The sequence below is a fragment of the Lolium rigidum genome, chromosome 6, assembly GCF_022539505.1.
Source record: "Lolium rigidum isolate FL_2022 chromosome 6, APGP_CSIRO_Lrig_0.1, whole genome shotgun sequence".
Lineage (NCBI taxonomy): Eukaryota > Viridiplantae > Streptophyta > Magnoliopsida > Poales > Poaceae > Lolium > Lolium rigidum.
The window spans coordinates 311608756-311629717 of NC_061513.1; the positions used below are offsets into that span (position 1 = coordinate 311608756).

The following is a 20962-nucleotide window of genomic DNA, read 5'->3' on the forward strand; positions in this document are numbered from 1 at the left end:
ATTGCTGGGAATCCCTGCGACGCCAAGCGATCCGGGCTCCACGCCCAGCGACCCTGCCTCCACGCCGAGTGAGGAGGAGGAGGAGGACGGAGGCGGCAATGCCAGCGAAGGCCAGGAGGAGGACGGAGGCGGCGCTGGCAGCGACGCTGAGGATGGGCAGGAGGAGGAGGAGGACTCCGACACCAAATTCGCCCGGTTGGGGGCGCAGGAGGCGGCGGACGTCAAGGCGGCGGCAAGGAAGAAGTCCAGGGCCCGGGCAAGGGCGCTGGCGCGGGCGGCGCATCGTCGTCCGTTCACCGACGACGGCGACGAAGGCAACATTTCTTCCAGTTTCAACTCCTCGACGGGCGCGTCGTCATCCAGTTCCTCTTCCAACGAGGAGGTGACAAGCAAGAGACGCACGAGTTTGGACGACGAGCCAGGGCCTTCTAACAAGAAGGCCAAAAATTAGTTTTAGCTTATATGTTTTTAAATTTGTTCTTCTTTGTATGTTAAATATGTTTGAATCTATTCGATTCAAGTATCCGGTGAATTGTTTAGGCTATAATCTATTCGATTGGAACTTGCTTATTCAACAAAAATGAAAAGAAGTAGCACAAAAAAAAACACTTGCATATCCAAAAATGCGTCGGACCGCTGGAGGTAGCCCCCAACGCAAACGGACATTTCGCCCCTCGCGGTCATTTTGGCGTCCGCCTGGTGACGCAAACGGACGCTCGCGGACAATTTGGACGTCCGAAATGCGTCGCGCCGCTGGAGATGCCCTAAAAGAATAAAATGCACAAGTGGCAATTCGCTAGCATCGATCAGCTTCAAGTTTCTCATGCCATGTGAACAAGTTGCTGTCAACCCTATTTATCCTTCAGAACACAACTTGCTGTTAACCTTATTTATCCTGTGTAGGAGGACCAAGTGAATACTCACCGGAACCCCACAGGAACACACAAAGGAAAGAAGCAACGGAAAGAACAACAGAAGTACACTCCGTTGTGCTTCAAGGTATACCAAATGATTTTATTTAATCCCTTCAGGTCATTTTTTTTTTGTTTAATCCCTAAGCAGCTGCACCTGCAAAAAAAAAGGCTGCGTGTGTTGGTCAATCTAATATTTTGAGCGGCCACACTGAACAAATCTAATATATGAGTATTGTATTATGAACTTACCATTATGTCATAATGCGCCCACCCTGGAGCTATAAGCCTGCAAGAAGAGCAACAGTCTGAGGGGCACTTTTGTTGGCAATAATTGAAAAAGATTTCAAGTTGACACGAAAATGTCCACACTACTGGAATTCAAAAAATTAATTATCAAATTGCAGTAGAAATAGAGCTATTTCTCTCACCTGTTTAATTGTAGAGAGTTTCATCTGGGAAGATATTACGTCCATCTGCAGCAACATGGACCAGGACGCCTTGATCTTCTCCCGGGAGACAATCGCTGAACTCTTGGGCACGCACACAGTTAATCATGTACACTCGTCTCAGCGACCACAGGTTGTTTGCTTGATCCAGCGCTGGGCAGTCCTGTGCAAACAAGTCCTGCAGATTACCCAGGTTGGCAATCTTCCTCAAACATGTGTTATTCTTCACCTTGAGCCACACAACTGCAGGAAGGTTGACAACTTCTTGCAGCTCATGAGCACCTTCAATGTGGATTCTCGTCAGATTAATCAAAAAATCCGGAGAGAGAGCTCTCAGTCTTGGGCAATCAAGAAGCAGCAAACGCTGGAGTTTAGGCATCATGTACTTTTTAAAGTTGTCCTCCAAAATATCACAGGGATTCCCAGTGTCGAGGGACCAATTTTGCAAATTGCACATGCCAATGATGTGAAGGAGTTCAAGCTCTGGGAAAAAGACTGCTGGACTTCCGACTCCTTTACCCAGGAGTTCTGTGCCAATGCTCTCTACAGCATCTGCACCTTTAATCTGAAGAACTAGCAGTTGTGGCATCTGGCCTGCTGGTGGAAGCTCTGAACATGATATGCACTCATTCAGGTGCATATGACGCAAATTTGGAATATTATGTTCAGGTTCTGAGAATAACCATTCTGGGAACTTTATACCAGGGAACCCAACAATAAAAATATATTCTAGGCTTCGCGATGGTTTGAGTTTCTCGTAGACTTTCTGAATTATCTGAATCTTATCATCCGTGTAAAGAGTTCTGTCATTAGTACTCACGCCCATTGTGCAGCGGAGTCCAAGTTCTATAAGACGATGGCTGTTCTCCAGTACCTTTTGACCCCCTGGTGTCGCCTGCTCCAGCTTTGTAACCCACAGACGATGTATATTGGGGAGGCATTGCAGTTCATCCAATCTGAATCCAGTCTCACTCTCAAAAACTCCTCTAAGGTTGTAGAGCTTTTTAAACTTTTCTATCCCTTTTGGAACATGATCAAGTGCAGTATCTTCTAGCTCAAGAAAACTTATATTCCACAATCTCATTAAACTAGCTGGCAGGCTATGGAGCTGGTGGCAACCACGCAAACAGAGGTATTCGAGGCTGATAAGCCTCCCCGTGGACTCTGGAAGTTCCTTAATTTCAGTGTGGCTCAGATCTAGTAACTTCAGTAGTACCAAGTTTCCCACTGATTCTGGTATGTTCTGGATGCTTGTTCCACTGAAAATTAGTACACGGATATGCTGGAGCCTTCTGAAAATGTCATCACGAACTGACCTGAAGTTCTGGTTATAAAAAACTAGGAGGGTCCTCAAGACCTTGTGCTCTTCTAGAGCAGGTAATTCTTCCACATCAGTACTGATCCCTAAGCGGCGCAGATTCGGTCGGGCTACACTGTTTTCATCATTCATGAATGTGGAGAGATCATTTTCCACTTTCATGTATAAGGAGTGGTCCTTTATCAGATGTTGTCCAAGTGACCTCAATACATCATGCATCGTTGAGACGCCTTGGTCCACGAACTCAGGTTTTGGTTGCAGAAGATTCCTCTTAATCAGTTCATAGTAGTACCCTTCAGCAGTCTTATGTATTGAGCGTCCACGCTCTTTCCTCACAAAACCTTCGGCAACCCACCAGTAAGAGACAGCATCACGATGTTTTCCGAAATTTGGAGGCAACAAAGCACACCAGAGAAAGCACTGCTTCAGTTCATCAGGTAGGTTTCTGTAACTTACATACAATGGGCCTCCTACTCCGGGGGGGAGTCCTTCAACATACCATTCGCTATCTCGGACCATCTCCCACTGCCCCACGGTTCTTCTGGTGGACAGGACACCTGCAACAACCTTGATGGCGAGAGGAAGGCCATCACATCTTCCTACAATCGCACGCCCCAACTCCTGGAATGTACCATTATACGGTTGGAAGGCATTCTTCATAAGCAGCCTCAAGCCATCATCCTCACTCATTCTGTTTACTTGGTGGGTATGTGTTGCATTCATTGCTTGCAAAACATCCTGGTTTCTTGTGGTGACAAGGACACATGCATTCAATGCTCCATATAAAGGTGCCCGAAGAAGATTGTTCCAGACATAAGGATTCGGCACATCATCCAATACAAGAAAAACACTCTTTCCTTCGATGGTTTCTTTTAGACGTACTAAAAGTTCACCGGGCTCCAGTTGATCACAGTTTCCTCTGGCCATTCGTATTGCCTGCTTTAGCAACCCAGTTGCGACAAAGGTCTCAGAGATACACAACCATATATGAATCTGGAATACTTCCTTTATCCTCTGGTCACAAAATATCTTCTGAGCTAAGGTTGTCTTGCCAATGCCTCCCATCCCTTCAATCCCAAAAACACTTGGCTCATTTTTCTTGAACACGCCGACAACAATATCTTGTACCATGGAATCAACATCACGAGTGATAGCTGTTCCAACAATCCCTGGTTCAACTATAGGAGCTGTATCCACAGTTGTTAGCTGTTGCTGTGGAGATCTGGGTCTCCCCGGGGTGTACATGTTTACTTTCCTGCTAATATCATCAAGCTCTAAGCTTATGCTCTTGATTCTTATACCAACCCTGTGATCATCTAGAAGCTTTGTGAAACAAGAGAACATGGAGCAACATGGCGACGATATGTGCCGCATATTTGAATGAACCATAAAAAGATCTATGACATCATCAACATTGAACATAACATCACTGATGCGCTTCCACCATAAATTGATCACTTCATCTCTCATGGCTACAGCTTCGGCATCCCGACGAACTGCCCTGAAGCCTTCCAGATTTTGCTTGAGCCTCTTGATATCCCTTCCCACAGATAATGTCATCACAACCTCATCCTCGACAAGCTGACCCAACTTTCTCAAGGAGATCGAAACGAGTCCATCCAAAACCGTCGCCATAGTGCCCAAACCTGCGGCTGATGATTCTCACTCAATGGCCCACCGAAGTGGCTGGCAAGACATTTAGTTGGTATGAGCACTAAACCAAGTATAGGCTGCTTCCCAAGCGGTAGTAAGCCAGTCTGCCTCCAGTTCCCACAAATCACATGAAGGGATGCCCTTTTCTGCAAAGATTATCAAGTGACAAAGTTTTAGATCCACAGGATTATTACAATTTTAATAAATTAGTTTCAGAAAGGAATAATCTGTTTAATCAGGCCGAGGAAGAAAATTGTTACATCAGAAAGAGCTCAAGAAGCTCACTTAAGATAAAATAAAATTCTATAGGCATAAGCCCTGAGAAAAAGAGGAATTTCTTTAAAGTTAGCAGCTGACAGCTTCGAACAACTAGAGGTAAGAAAATAATTTACTCTGGAAAATAGCATAAAGAGCAACTAAATGGAAGCTCCTTGTGACAGGAAACAAGTAAAACTAAAGAAAACTTGGAAACCAAGACATGCCACTCCATTTGTAGAGAAAAAGGAAGTACCTTTCTACCGTAATGGCAGATACGAGAAGGAGCCAAGCGGTGACACCATGGTGGTTTCTTGCAGGGGTAATGAGGAAAGGGTTCTTCCAAGTCAGGAGCTCAGGACAATGATGTATATGCGATTCAGGCTCGCAAGAAAGAAGAACAGGCCTCGATGTATAGATGAGCGGCGGCTACCCTGCTCCCATTGCCTGTATGATGCTTCGTTTACTCAGTTGATGTGAGAAGAGAGCAAATGTGGGTATCTGCCGATCAAAGAAAAATGCAGAATTGACACCTAATCAATTTCTTAAAATATAGAAGTTGATTCCTATAATAATAAGGAAATATAAGGAAAAAGACAATCATTGCTGCACTTGCAAGTCTTTCAGCATGTCTATTGATTCAGCTAATAACGTTTGAGCCATAATATACTATGATTGTGCTTATCTACTTGCACTGTCATGTCCTCAGTTAGCTGAAGAATCCGTAGACAACATGTGCCAACTTAGCTTGTCTCCTACCAAGTTCAATATCTTATGTAGGATCAACGATTTTTTACTCCAAAAATGAGGAGCAGTGAGTGAAATTAGGAAGCGCACATGAGCATTTTTTCAAACAGCTCATATGCATCCACTCATTTGTCGCCGCAGTGCCAGCAAAGAGTATCCAATCATTTTCATTACTCTCCTTGCGCCTCAAGCGTCACCAAAATATTAGCATTTGATTCCTTCAATATAAAATGTCGACAAATGGACAACTATTGCTGCACTTGCAAGTCTTTCAGTCTGTTTATTTAGCTAGCCAGTACCATTTTAGGGAGTACTCCCTCCATGTCAAATATAATATAATGCATGCTAGTTTTTCCCTAAGTCAAACTAAACCTTGAACAACTTTATAGAAAAAACATCAACATCTAGAATACCAAATCAATATGATCAGATCCATCATGAAATATATTTTCATAATTTTTCTATAAACTTGTTCAAACTTAGGACAAAACTAATATGGTCTATATTTTGACATGGAGAGAGTAATACAGTATGTCTGTCCTCATCTACTTGCACTGGCAAGACCGAAGATAGGTGCAGAATCAGTATATAACATGTGCCAGTTTGGCTTGTCTCCTTGCAAGTTGCAATATTTTATTTAGGACCAACGAATTATTTTACCCAAAAATGGGATCAGAGGTGAAATTAGGAAAGCGTATATGAGCATTTTTTCGAATAATGATATCAATCTGCTCATTGGTTTAAGTAGTGTACGTTCTCAAACAAAATTTCAATTGAAGAGTACATAATCACTGCAGACTTGAAAGTTTTAGATCCAGATCCTTACTACATTGTACACACGATACAATTCATTTTATTAGTTTGCTAAAATACATTTATTTACTAGGCATTTGAGACAAAAAAAAATTACATCACAGAGAACTCATGATGCTCCCTTAAAACAAAAATTCCTGTAGGTAAAAACCCAGGGGAAAAGATAAATTTAATTTACAGCTCGGAATAACTAGAGTTAACAAGTAGAATTTGTTTAATTGCTTGGAATAACAAGAGAAAAAAGTAGAATTTACTCTGGAAAATAACATTCAAAGCATCTAAATAGAACCTCGCAATGCCAGATAGAAGAAAAAACAGAAGAAAGCGTGGAACTCGGACATGATACTCCATTTGTAAAGAAAAAAGGGAGTACCTTTCAACTGTAGTGACAAATGAGAGAGGAGCCGACAAAACAAGAAGTAGTGTCTCTCGTTGGGATAAGGAGGAAATGATTATTCCACGCCAGGAGCCCAGGACAATTCAGGATCGCAAGAAAGAAGAACTGGCCTCAGTGTACAAGAGTGCCTTGCTCCTGTAGGGAAGCGGGAGAATGGGAATCTCTAGCTAGTTCTTTTTGGATGGTTGCTCCAGAGTCACAACCTAAGCCTCTCCTTCTGCCTGCATAGTTGCATCGTTTACTCAGTTGATGGGAGAAGAGAGCAGATGTTGGCATCTGCCTATCCAAAGTCAAATGCAGAATGGGTACCTACTCAACTTCTTACAATATCTGCAGTTGATTCCTTTGATAATATGGACTTATCAAGAATAGGACAATCATTGATGCACTTGCAAGTCTTTCAGTCAGTTTATCATCCAATAACGTTTCAGCCATAATATAGTATGCCTGTCCTCATCTACTTACACTGGCATGACCTGGGGTATGTGTAGAATCAGTATATAGCTTGTGCCAACTGGGCTTGTCTACTGCCAAGTTGCAAGGTTTTAATTAGGATCAACTATTTTATCACACCCCAAAAAAGGGTAGCAACGAGTAAAATTAGGAAGCACACATTAGCATTTTGTCAAACAAGTGATACGCGCCCACTCATTTGTAGCAGTAATGCTAGTTATCGAACAAAATTCAAATAACAGAGCATCCAATCATTTCTGTTACTCTCCTTGCGCCTCACGCATCACCAACCATGTTAGCATCTGATTTCTTTAATATGAAATTAACAAGAAATGGACAATCATTACTGCCAGTCTTGCAATCTGTTTGTTTAGCCAGTCAATAACATTGCACCAGTATATGGCTGTCCTCATGTACTTGCACTGGCATGGCCTCATAAAGGTGCATAATCATTATATACATGTGCCAACTTGGCTTGTGTCTCCTACCATGCTGCAAGATTTTAATTAGGATAAAGAATTGATTCCAAAAGAAGAGGAGCAGCGAGTGAAACTAGGATGCGCACATGAGCATTTCGTCGAACATTACATATGCATCCACTATTTATTTTTAGATGCACCCACTCATTTGTTGCAGTAGTGCTCATCCTCAAACAAAAGTTTCAGTCAAACGCAAAGAGTATTGAAGCAGTGCTAGAAGGGCATTACGGTGTTAAAGAAGCAGCCACCTGGCGGCAGCTGAACGGTGTTAGAGCCTCGCTCTTCCCGGCGCCTGCGACGCTCAAGAGTCACAAAGACCTCGATGCGTCAATGAAGCGAGGCGCCGCCGTCCTTGGAGCGGGCGGGCGGAGAAGAGGTGGCCGAGGCCGAGGCGCAGGGGCTCGCCGAGGAAAGGCGTCATCTCCCACGCCTCCCGCCGCCAGCTGCACGGAGGCGGAGACAGGGATATACGGCAGGGGGCGCGGTAGGCAGCGAAAACGGCATAACTGACACATTTTTTTTTGAACACAGTAGAGCTGTAGCAGACACTTATAAATATGTACACACAGTCACCTCTATAAATGGCGGTTTTAAAGATTGACGAAGTTACCAAAAACGTCTCGCTGCCGATGAGAACACCGTCTCCCACTGAAGAATATTTCATCACTAAAGTGTTAAACCTAAGGTTTGAACTCTAGTGAGTTGAAAGTACCACTATCTTTCTAACCATCCAACCATAGATTAGTTCTTGTAACTAGTTCCTATTTTTATGAAAAAAGAAACAAATAAAATAGAGAAGTTTTGGAATTAAGTACGAAAACAAATATTATCGGAAGATATGGATCAAATTTGGTGCATACAGTGAAAAATGGATGTTTGTCGGAAACAAGAGACTGGTTAAATCACGAAGACAAAATCAAGCAACACAAGAAACCGACAAACCTAATCCCTAAGATCCTAACCCTAATGCAATTGCTCAATATACTATAAATAGGGGAAAGGTCGAACCGTGAAAGCTTCGTCGAACTAACGAAAGAATTACGTGATTGTCTGTTTTAGGATGGACCAATGGTTTTTGGCTTGAAAAGGTTACATACTAGGGTTGTTGTCTTGGGTCATGCACATCAAACCCTTAAACGAAAGATCTATATTAGGCGGAAATGGACTGTTCGTTTCCTGTTCCGCTAGAAAATACCTCCATTTTTTCGCTTCCGCCAAAAGTTCAATTTTCCTTTCGCGAAGTTCCGTTTTCGTGTTCATATTTTCGTTTCATTTTCATATTTTCACTAAAAACGTCGGAAGCTTCCTACTTCCTTCATCTAAAACTAGGTGTAAACATGGATGTATCTCTAACTATGCCACGTTTCGTCCTATGCACCTCAACGAGTGCGTATCATGTTCAGAGGCCCAGACTGAGAGCATCCCCTTCAGATTTCTTGATTAACCTGACAAGAATCACCACTGGAGGTGCTCAGGAGCTGAAAGAAGTTGTCGAACTTCCTGCAGTTGTGTGGCTCAAGGGTTTGAGGAAAATCTCCAACCTTGGTAAACTGCAGCTTAAGGATTCAGAAAAATCATTCATCATACCATGAAAGCCATGAAGCGCAACGGAGCTGTTTGACCGCAGTAGGACAGCAGGAGATTTCTGTTTGTTGAATTCTGGAGCAATGTTATTGTTCTTTCCATTGTTTATTTCCTTTTTGTGTGTTCCTATGGGGTTCAACTGAATATTCACTTGGGCCGCTTATATAGGATAAATAGGGTCACAAGTCACAACAACAATGGTATGACAAACTCCAAGCTAACGCTTGCGAGTTACCATTGCTGCATTTTTACTCCATCAGCAGGTTGTGCGATCCATCGCTTTTTATTTTTATTTTGAAACGAGTGCAAAAGCCTTGTCCTATTCGATTAATTAAGGAGAAAGTTTATAAGGTTGTAACGGAACTTTATTACAACACGCATTACTCTCCTTATACTAAATTACTCATATGTCTCGCTTCCGCCAACACCCAAAGCCTCGCCTCCCTTTTAATCTTTTCAAGAATGATGGGGCGTTTCGTTCGTTCCAAATTTCCCAATAAATGAGAAGGGCCATCGAAGACACGTCCTTGTGTTTCGTCACGATGTCCCACCATTGATGAATCAAAAAAGTTGGCCAAGCAAGTGGGTCGATGAAGTGAAGACCCAACCGTCATTTGATGAGCCTCCAAAGCCTTACCGTGGATGTTTTCTAAAAAATTGAGACAGGCGGATCAATTAATCCATGCTGACAGAAGATCACATGACAATCTCTTTTTGCGGAGAATACATCCTAGGAGGTGTATTAATTATATAAAAAGAGAGAGAAAAAATGGTACGAGACATGTACAGCTCAAGGTGGTGATGGGTACAGGGATCTCCGGCAGGTACTCCACGGGGACCAACACTAGCAAAAAAAACACTGAAATGACAGATTTTTGGTACGGGAGTAGCAAAATAGAAGCAAATTGACAACAAAACTGGGCAGCAAATCAACAACAATTTGGCAGCAAAAATACAACAATTTGATAGCAAAACTAGGCATCAAAAATACAACAATTTGATAGCAAAACTAGGCAGCAAATCAACAACAATTTGACAACAAAATAACAGTAATTTCAGCAACAGGTGAGTTTACTCTCAAGTCTAACCAGAATACCACATAACTGAACAAGTTGCTACACTAATGCTACTAGTTCGATTACAACATTGAGAGTTTCATTTCTTAAACAAATAAAAAGCAAGGTAATCAGATTGACAGGAATGAAGCACACAGTCGGATATCCCAAGTCTCCACAGGGCTAATTTTCCCCCATCCCCGCCCCGCTAGTTTATCGGGTACCCGCCCCGATATACCCGTGAGGGGAATTCGACCCCCATCCACGATTTTTAACGGGTAAATCCCCGCGGATACCCATCCCCACGGGGAAAATCGCCATTTTGATGTACAACACCGCAAGGGCGACCACTTTCGACTTTGCTGACAACAAGAAGTGACAGCTCCTCACAACTCATCAGGTCCTAATCTCGTACCTGCAACCAAAGGGGCAACAGCTCCGGAAAGCCAAAAACATCACTATGGAACAACCTAGCTAACGGCCATCTCTCGGCCTCCTCCTTGATATTCTACTTGATTTTCCAAGCTGCCGACGTAGCTCTATTGAAGACCACACCGTCCCGGTGGCGCCAGATGCACAAGAAGACTAGGATGATGGCTGTCCAAAGGTCGCGGTGCAAGTTAGTGGAACTTACTTTGGTCATCCACCAATCCATCATATCGCAAATGCATTCACTAAAGCTGGTGGATGCGACGATTCGGTGTCTTCACACTACCCTGTCGACTTGAGCGGGATTGCTTCCCCGTAGATCTTTATTTCGTGTTCCTGCAGACTTTGTTACCGGGTCTGTTTGTATGTTTTTGGGTCCAGGCGTGGCCCTTGTTGTTGTTTGAACTCTTCGTATTCTGTGATGTGTGCCGGTTGTATGGATGCTGCTATGTGAGGCTTTATTAATTTAAAGCCGAGCTTAGGCCTTAAGTTTAAACATAATCTAGTTAAAGTGGGTGTTGAATCTTCGGTTAGGGCGATTTGGAAAGCACGAGTTTCCAGGCATTTTCCCTAACGTCACATTGTTTATATGTTTCGAAATTGTGATCTAACCGCCATGGGCGGAGGGTAGTGGAGGCGAAACTGGGCCACGACCCCCTCTTCCAAAATACAAATTTTCTTTTACTATGTATGCTCAGCCTCGTGGACGATCCTATTTTCCTTAATTCCACCAAACAGAGCATCAAGCGAAGTAGATCAGATCAGCTAGAGACGTCCGAGATGCATCCACCCCATGGCGACGGCTTCGTGGATTCCTCCTTCCCGACGGCCTCCCTAGTCCCTCTGCCGCTCGTCTCCTCCATCCCCCTTTTCTCTTCTTCTTGGTGTCAGCCAACGCCGGCACTCCGTACTGCTGCATCTCCGCCTCTGGTAGTCTGGCTAGCTGCCTGCACCGCTGCAGACAATCGCCATGGTGCCCAGCCGCCCAACGCCTTAGTCCTGCAGGATGCGGCTCCCTTCCCCTGCCAAAGTTAGATAAGTCCCTTTTCTGATTATTTCATTGAAGATTTGTTGTAATTGATGCCTCACCCAGGTTACTAGCTGTTTAGGTTGCTGTGCCGGGAAACGAACATACAGTCCTTTGCTCCTTTTGATCATTAGCATTTAGCATTTTCTTTTCTTTGGAGCACAAAAAAAGTACTTGTCCACAATGCTCAGGTATTTCCCACAAAAAAAAATCTCAGGTATATGTGAACCAATATCACCTTTTTTGCATTAAAACAAAATGAATTCTCAGGTATATGTGAACCAATATCTCCTATTTTGCGTCGAAAAAACATTTCTGTTATTTTAACACTACCTCCATTTTCTCTTTTATATAACTAGGCATTTTCCCATGTAATATATTTTGTATTTCTTATACATTAGCCCCCCCTTATGTTTTGTTCACGCTCCGCCACTGCTAACCGCGCCATTTGAATAGTGACTAAAATTGAGGGCAAGAAAATCATGCACATCTGTATGCCATTTCGCCTCATTGTGTACGTCTGGTTTATTAAATCGAACGTTCGTTTCTCTTGATAAATTATGCACACAAATTCAGAAAACTGAAAATTTGGACATGATTGACACTTGAGGTGGCGCTGTCAGTCCTCCCGCACAAATTCAGAAAGCCTGACCCACGCCAAGCGCGGCATGTCCTTGGCCGCGGTGGATCGTCGGCGCCGGCTTCCCCTGCCCAACAGAACGCTCTCACAGTACCCGTCTCCCAAGTACCTCGACCCGCCGGACGTGTCGTGGTCCTCGCCGTCTCCATCTTCGTCACCGCCTCCGTGCAGCTGACAAAGGGAGGCGCGGGATATGGTGCACGACAAGGACGGCGGCGCCTTTTCTCGGCGTGGCACCTCTTCGCCGCCGCCAGCTCCAAGGACGGCAGCTCCTCCCTGTGCCACATCGAGCGAGATCTTTATAGCGTCGCAGGCTCCGGCATTTTGCATCGTTGAGCTGCCGCCGGTGGTTTCTGCTTTAACATCGTAAGCCCCTTCTACTACATTGCTTCCGTCGTCTTGTCCCGACTGCCTGCAGCCTGCCTGATATGATGTATGCTCTTTGATCGAAATTTTGTTTGAGAATGGCTACTGCCTGCCAGCCTGCCTGAATGGAACAAATGAGTGGATGCATATGACCTGTTCGACGAAATGTGTCCATGCGCGCTTCCTAATTTCAATCTCTGCTCACTTCTATACTGATTCTACACCTAACTTGAGCCTAATTAAAATGTCGCAACAACGTACGAGACAAGCCAAGTTAGCGCATGTTATATACTGATTCTACACCTAACTTGCGCCATGACTGCAAGTAGATGAGAACAGCCAGGTGGCCGAAACATTAGTGGTTGAATTAAAAAAACAGACCCAAAGACTTGCCAGTGCAGCAATGGTTATCCTAGTATTGATAGGTACATAGTATTATTAAAGGAATCAGCTGCAAATATTTTAATAAATTGATGAGGTGCCCATTCTGTGTTTGACTTTGAATTGGCAGTGCTAACATCTGCTCTCTTCTCAAGGAAGCAACTATGCAGGCGGAAGGAGAGGCTTAGCTTGCGACTCAATGAGCATGAGCAACCGTCCAACAATAGCTAGCTTGATCCAACTCTCGCCTTCTACCATTTCTCACCTGGACCAGAGCCGCTGCTTGTCTACATCAAGGCCGGTTCTTCTTTCTTGCGAGTCGGATTGTGTATACTACATTGTCCTGGGATCCTAGCTTGCAAGAATCCGAGTAAGGAATCATGTGTGCCCTACTAACAATGCATGTGCTCCTAACTAATTAAAATGTTGCAACAACTTACGAGACAAGCCAAGTTAGCACATGTTATATACTGATTCTACACCTAACCATGACAGTGCAAGTAGATGAGGATTGCCAGGTGGCCGAAACGGTAGTGGTTGAATTAAAAACAGACCGAAAGACTCGCCAGTGTAGCAATGTTATTCTAGTATTGATAGGTATTATTAAGTAATCAGCTGCAAATATTTTAATAAACTGATGAGGTGCCCATTCTGCGTTTGACTTTGAATTGGCAGAACATCTGCTTTCTTCTCAATGAAGCAACTATGCAGGCGGAAGGAGAAGCTTAGCTTGCGACTCAATGAGCATGAGCAACCGTCCAACAATAGCTAGCTTGATCCAACTCTCCCCTTCTACCATTTCTCACCAGGAGCAGAGCTGCCGCTTGTCTACATCAAGGCCGGTTCTTCTTTCTTGCGAGTCGGATTGTGTATACTACATTGTCCTGGGCTACTAGCTTGCAAGAATCCGAGTAAGGAATCATGTGTGCCCTACTACAATATATGTGCTCCTAATTAAACACTATGCTGTATCGTTTCTGTAGCTTATCGTCGTATGGAGGAAGCTCTTTGAACATGCAACTCTGAAAACTCAATCGAAACCCAAGAAAAGGACCTTCGTTGTTCAAATTCCTTACTGGCAAGTGGATGGATAGAAAAGGAGGAATATGGAATGGGCCAGGTCTGCAACAACAGTGGTCCTTTTTATATATAAGCCTTGATAATTTATAAGGTGGGAAGAAAATGCCAAAAAGGTGTATTTAATTACACCTAAGATGTGTTTCATTAGGTGGCTTTGACAGGGGATGGACAGGTCTTTAAGGCAAAGCTTGATGCGAGCCAAATTGGCTGGTCTTCCCACATTACAAGTAAACGAAGCAACCATAAGGTGTGAGCAAGCATCCAGCGAGCTAGTTTGTGCAGCCAAGCTAAATCTCCTTCGGCAGCGAGAACAGGCCCACCAGCAAGGTATGACAGCTTCATCTTCCCTGTGTGCCTGAATTCCACATATCTCATGGGGTCCAGGATTGAGATACCTTCTTGTATGGTTCATCCATCATTCATCCCGATTCCTTCTTAGTCGCCACATCGCCGGCTTCGACAATGAAATTCTAGACTATCCCATCACTGCCTCCTCAGTTACTTCGTTCATCTTTCACTTTCAGTACAGTAGAAAGGACCAACCTTTAGCTTCGCTTTGTTCCCTGTGACTGAGCTCTTCTCTCGTTGCTCCCAACACCCTGACTTCTAAAATTTGTTATTGATATAGAAAAATCTGACATATAAGTTTCACCTTTGTAAATTAGAGAAGATTTGTTTGGAATGTGACAAGGGTATCTACTTTAAAAAAGAACTACAGAGTGTCCCATTATTTTTGCTTGTTGGATGTTATGTCTTCAAGGGTTTCTTGAGCTTGCTGTGAAAAAGTAAATTTCCACTGACTTATGCAGAGAAGAGCATTAAATAGGAGGGCAGAACTCAGCACGACAAGGCTCACAAAACACCAAAGCAGGCATACTTGTATCCAAGTCAGAACCCATAGGTTTGGACACTATGGGCACCATTCTGGATGCTCTCACTTCGAAATTTTTGACAAAGCTGGTTCAACTTATTGAAAACGAGGTTATAATGATGCTAAGCATAAAAAAGGATATCAAGAGGCTGAAGAAAAATCTGGAACACTTCAGCGCTGTTCGTGAGGACGCCGAAGCTCTGGCCATGGAAGATAGACAGATAGAGGCATGGTGGAAGAACATGAGCGACGTTATGTTTGATGTTGATGTCATCATAGATCTTGTTATGGTTCATTCACAGAAGCTTTTGCTGCCTCCTAGATCGGTATGTTGCAATCATTCTATGGTCTCTTGTTTTGGAAAGCTTTCATTTGATCCCAAGGTGGCTAGAAGAATTAAGGACATAAATGATAAGCTTGATGAGATTAAAATGAACACAGAGATGTTCAACCTGGGTAGAACAAGTTGTCAAAAATTTCAAGTAACATTTGTGGATAGAAATAAGACATCTCCTGTTGATGAACTAGAGGTTGTTGGAAAACAGATCAAACAGTCCATTGATGACATGGTACAAATTATTGTCAGTAGCTTCCACGAGAATAGGTCAAGCGTTTTGGGGATCCAAGGGATGGGAGGCATCGGTAAGACGACACTAGCTCAGAAGATATATAATGAGCAGGTGATAAGAGAAAAATTCCAAGTTCATATATGGTTATGCATTTCTCACAGCTATATAGAGACCGGGTTGTTAAAGCAGGCAATACGAATGGCTGGAGAAAAGTGTGATCAATTAGAGACCAAAACCGAGCTTCTGCCACTTTTACTGGACACTATCAAAGGAAAGAGTGTATTTCTTGTGTTGGATGATGTGTGGAAATCTGATGTTTGGATTGATCTTCTTCGATCGCCTTTCATGAGAGCCTCGAATTGCCAAGTCCTTGTCACCACAAGAAACCATGATGTTTTGGCAGAAATGCATGCAACATATACTCACAAAGTAAACACAATGAATTATGATGATGGCTTAGAGCTGCTTATGAAGAAGTCCTTTCATCCTTACGAGCAAATAAGTGAATTCAAGAATGTTGGGTATGAAATTGTAAAGAAATGTGATGGTCTTCCTCTTGCTATCAAGGTTGTTGCAGGTGTCCTATCTACCAAAAGAACAACTCTGGAATGGAAGAGCATCCGAGATAGCAAATGGTCCATTCATGGACTCCCAGAGGAACTTGCAGGCTCCCTGTATTTAAGTTACAGCAACTTACCCCCTGAACTTAAACAGTGCTTTCTCTGGTGTGCATTGCTGCCTCCTAATTTTGAAATCCGTCGTGATGCTGTATCTTACTTGTGGGTGGCCGAAGGTTTTGTGAGGAAGGAGCATGAGTTATCAGTGCATGAAATTGCTGAAGAGTATTACCTTGAGCTAGTTAGGAGGAATCTTCTTCAACCAATACCAGTGTTCGTGGACAAGGGTGTGTCAACGATGCACGATCTATTGAGGTCACTTGGACAATTTCTAACAAAGGACCACTCCCTTTTCATGAATGGACAAAGTAATGGTGCCATGTCAAATCTGCGCCGCTTAGGTATCAGTGATGCTGTAGAAGAAATACCATCTCTAGAAGAGCACAAGTGCTTGAGGAGCCTCCTACTTTTTAATAACAAGAACTTCAAGTCAGTTGACAAGGACATTTTCAGAAAGCTTCAGCATATCCGTGTCTTAGTTCTCAGTCGAACAAGCATCCAAAACATACCAGAGTCACTGGGAAGGTTGGTGCTATTAAGGTTGCTAGATCTGAGCTATACGGAAATTAACAAACTTCCAGATTCCACAGGTAGCCTCATCAGCCTTGAATACCTCTCGTTGCTTGGTTGCCGCCAATTGGATAGCCTACCAGCAAGTCTGATGAGACTGTCTAAACTATGTTTTTTGTGGCTAGAGCATACTGCAATTGATCATGTTCCAAAAGGCATTGCAAAGTTTCAGCAGCTCTACGGCCTAAAAGGAGTTTTCGAGAGTGGGACTGGATTCAAATTAGATGAGTTGCGATGCCTTCCCAATATCCAACGTCTGTGGATCGAGAAGCTAGAGAAAGCTGCACCAGGAGGTGATCTTGTACTTAAGGACAGTCATAATCTTAGAGAACTGGGACTGTGCTGCACAGTGGTTAGTACTCAAGAGATAATTCGGTACCAGATTAATTCGGTTGAGAGAATTCAGCAAGTCTATGATATGCTTATTCCATCACCAAGCCTAGAATATATTTTTGTTGTTGCGTTCCCTGGTAAAATGTTCCCAGGATGGCTAGGTTCAAAACCAGAGCTTACTATGCCCAATTTGCGTCATATGCACCTGAATGTGTGCATATCATGTTTAGAGCTTCCACCCGCAGGCCAGATGCCACACCTGCAAGTTTTTCAGATTGAAGGTGCAGATGCTGTAGAGAGCATTGGCACAGAATTCCTGGGTAGAGGAGTCGGAAGTCCAGCAGTCTTTTTCCCAGAGCTTGAACTGCTTCATATCACTCGCATGTGCAGTTTGCAAAGTTGGTCCCTCGACCTTGGGAAACCCTGTGATATTATGGAGGGCAATCTTCCACAGTCTCTGATGCCTAAACTTAAGCGGTTGCTGCTTGTTGATTGCCCAAAACTGAGAGCTCTCCCTTCGGATTTGTTGATTAACCTGACGAGAATCCACATTGAAGATGCTCATGAGCTGAAAGAAGTTGTGGACCTTCCTGCAGTTGTGTGGCTCAAGCTGAAGAACAACTCGAGTTTGAGGAGGATCTCCAGCCTAGGAAGGCTGCAGGACCTGCTTGCACAGGACTGCCCAACGTTGGATCAGGCAAACAACATGTGGTCGCTGAGACGAGTGTACATGATTGACTGTATGCGTGCCCAAGAATTCAGGAATTGTCTCGCGGAAGAAGAACAAGGCATCCTGTTCCATGTTACCACAGATGGACGTAATATCTTCCCAGATGAAACTCTCTACAATTAAACAGGTGAGAGAAATAGCTCTGTTTTTGTACTGCATATGTCATTCTTAACTTTTATTATTCCAACACTGGACATTTTCGCGTCCACTTGAAATCTTTTTCCATCATTGCCAACTAAGGTGACCCTCAACCTGTTGCACTTCTCGCAGGTTTATAGCACCAGCTCAGGGCGAGATTATGGCATGATTGTAAGTTGATACAGTACTCAAAGATTAGGTTTGTTTTACGTGTCCACTCAAAAATATCAGATTGGCCAACGCACACAGCCTTTTGAGCTGCTTAGGGATTCAGCAAAAGCATTCATCATACCATGAAGCCTCGGAGCACAATGGATGTTTGATCGTATTCAGACAACGGGAGGTGTCTGTTCATTGAATTCTGGAGTGTGATGTTATTGTTCTTTCCAGGCTTAGAATTCTGGAGTGTGATGTTATTGTTCTTTCCATCGCTTGGAATTCTGGAGTGTGATGTTATTGTTCTTTCCATCGCTTGGAATTCTGGAGTGTGATGTTATTGTTCTTTCCATCGCTTATTTCCTTCGTGAGTGTTCATGTGGGGTTTAGGTTATTATTCACTTGGGCTGCCTACAGAGGATAGATAAGGTGGACAGGTGGTCAACAATAATGGCATGGCAAACTTGAAACTGATGCTAGCCAGTTGCAATTGCTGCATTTTTATTCCATCAGCAAGTTGTGTTGGGAAGGACGATCAATTGCTTTTCAATTCATTTATTGTTTAACTGTTTGGATTTGTTTGATTAATAATAATGGTGTGCTTGTGGTTGATTTTCCGATGTTTTGGTCGGATGACATAAATTGGAACCTCGCCGATGACAGCCAATGCTCCTTTAAATCCGCTTACAAGGCCCTCCCAAAGTGAAGTTCTTCGCATGGCTTGCCATCTAAAATAGGATTTGGATCACCGGCCGTTTGGAGAACAGAGGGTGGCCAAATTGTGGCGTCTGTCCGCTCTTCCAAATAAGTCATAGTATGACATTATGGATACCGACATACTGGCCGATCGACTTACGCTGGTCATAGTGGTAAATATCATGTAGTAGTATCATGCATATGATACTACTACATGATAATATCTCTATGGTGGGTTTATCATGAAGTAGTATCATAGGCATACTATATTTATTGTTTTTTAGAATCTCAATGCAAATTTGTGTACCAGATTTGTTTAGCATTAACTTTTCTCGTTGTTTGCGCTATGATATTGTATCTACCTATGTTACTCTAATCTCCTCTCTCCTCCTTAATTAGCTGTCACATCAGCATTCTTGTGGTACCAATATGCATGATACTAGCTATGATACTAGCACTATGGCTAGCCTTACACTGGAACTGGCATACGCCTCGGTTGTATCATGATTAGAAGGAACATGAGGGATCAAGGAATCCATGCTTACGAGCAATTCTAGATTATTTTAGTAAGTTGCAAGAAAGCAAATCGTGAACAAAGCCTGGGGTGAGACATAAGCATCCATGCCAACACATTTGGGAAATCCATCTTAGCCATCCACTGGCGTGGGGTTTGCCTAGAAGCCGGACGTATTTTTTAATAATAATTTTATTAATAGAAAGTAATTTACATAGTGCCAAAAAAAGAAAAAAATACTTAAGATTAAAATCCTAGGCAGAGTTCACTCCATGGAGCCTACTCCTTTTTGTCGGTGTCGTCGAGGTCGACGAAGAACGGAGGCGCTGGGACAGTACTGTTACCACCAGAATTTAACCAAGTCTGGAGATAGGCCGTGATTAAATGGGCTTAGAGGATATACATGGAAAATATTCCCGAACCGGCCTTGTACAAGAAGTTTGGGCAAGATTGCCCGTGTATCTGTAAACTATAGTAGGATACGTGTCGGTTAGAATTAAGAGATAGAGTTTAGCTCGTACACGGTTGGGTTTATTCCCAAGTTAGAGAGTCTACGGACTATAAATATGTATCTAGGGTTATTGAGAAAGGAGGACGATCACGTTCACAACAAATCAATCTAGGCGCATCGCCACCCCTTGTTTCGAGGGTTTCTCCCGGGTAAGCAACATGCTGCCTAGATCGCATCTTGCGATCTAGGCAGTATCAGTTTATTCGTTGTTGGTGTTGCTCGTGCTGAAGCCTTTTTGATGGCGAGCAACATCCTTATCTTAGGTGTTTTGGGGTTGATGACAAGGCTTTCACGATGTACTTGTTTAGCTACGCTACCCCTCGATATCTAGCTGCCCTTACACCTATTTTAGGTGTAAGGGCAGCATCTTGCTTATTCGTTATTTAGTAGATCTAATCCGTTATAGTTGCTCCTTGTTCTTCAAGGATTGGTTTGATATCCGTATGGTTAGGCCTTATAAACGGGTTGAAGGATCCGGTAGTGCGTAAGGTGTGGTTTACTAAGCTCTAGAGGGATTGTTCCGGGGATCAACTTCACGTTGGTTTTTAGGCCTCTTTAGGATTGGTTTTCCATCATCTTACGTATCTGTTAGGCTCAATTACGCATAGGATGTTCCGATTATACGGTGAAAACCCTAGACTATCGTAGATTAGATTAGCTTGATATTGATAAAGCATGATCCCCATGTCATTATAAATCTAACGTGAACCATGGGGCAATCGGCTCTTTGAGCCGATCCACAGAACAACTTAAGAGCCGATCGGGGCTCGTATTTAATGTTTACGTGTTTGCCATACAGGAAATTAGTCGAAGCAATCCATCACCTTCCTGACCAGGTATAGGTCAGGTGGCACGCCCTCGTAAGCACCAGGACGTGTGCCAGAAGGCATTGCGGGCCGTCGCCCGAGGGACCAGGGTCAGCCGCAATCCTGGGAGCCTCCCGGCTCTACTGTGTTGCCCGTCGCTGCTCGCCGGTGGGTTTCTGACCGCAACACATTCTGGCACGCCCGGTGGGACACTCTGCAACAACAACATCATCGACATCTGCAGCAACCATGTCAAAAGCTGCGGAGGAGGTGGTTGGCGAACCAGTCACGTACGCAGATCTGCCAGAAGAGCAGAAGAAGAAGTATGATGAGATGAAAGCCATCTTGGAAGCC

General features: G+C 43.6%; 1 protein-coding gene and 1 pseudogene across 1 annotated transcript; one reads left to right on the forward strand and one right to left on the reverse strand.

Annotated features, from left to right (window-relative positions):
- Positions 1-1346: 1346 nt before the first annotated feature.
- LOC124667861 (putative disease resistance protein RGA3) lies at positions 1347-4358 on the reverse strand. The gene has a single exon (XM_047205099.1). It carries the CDS (start codon positions 4311-4313, stop codon positions 1347-1349), a length of 2967 nt encoding a protein of 988 aa, XP_047061055.1. The 5' UTR covers positions 4314-4358.
- Positions 4359-14068: 9710 nt separating this feature from the next.
- On the forward strand, positions 14069-17910 carry LOC124664596 (annotated as a pseudogene).
- Positions 17911-20962: the final 3052 nt, after the last annotated feature.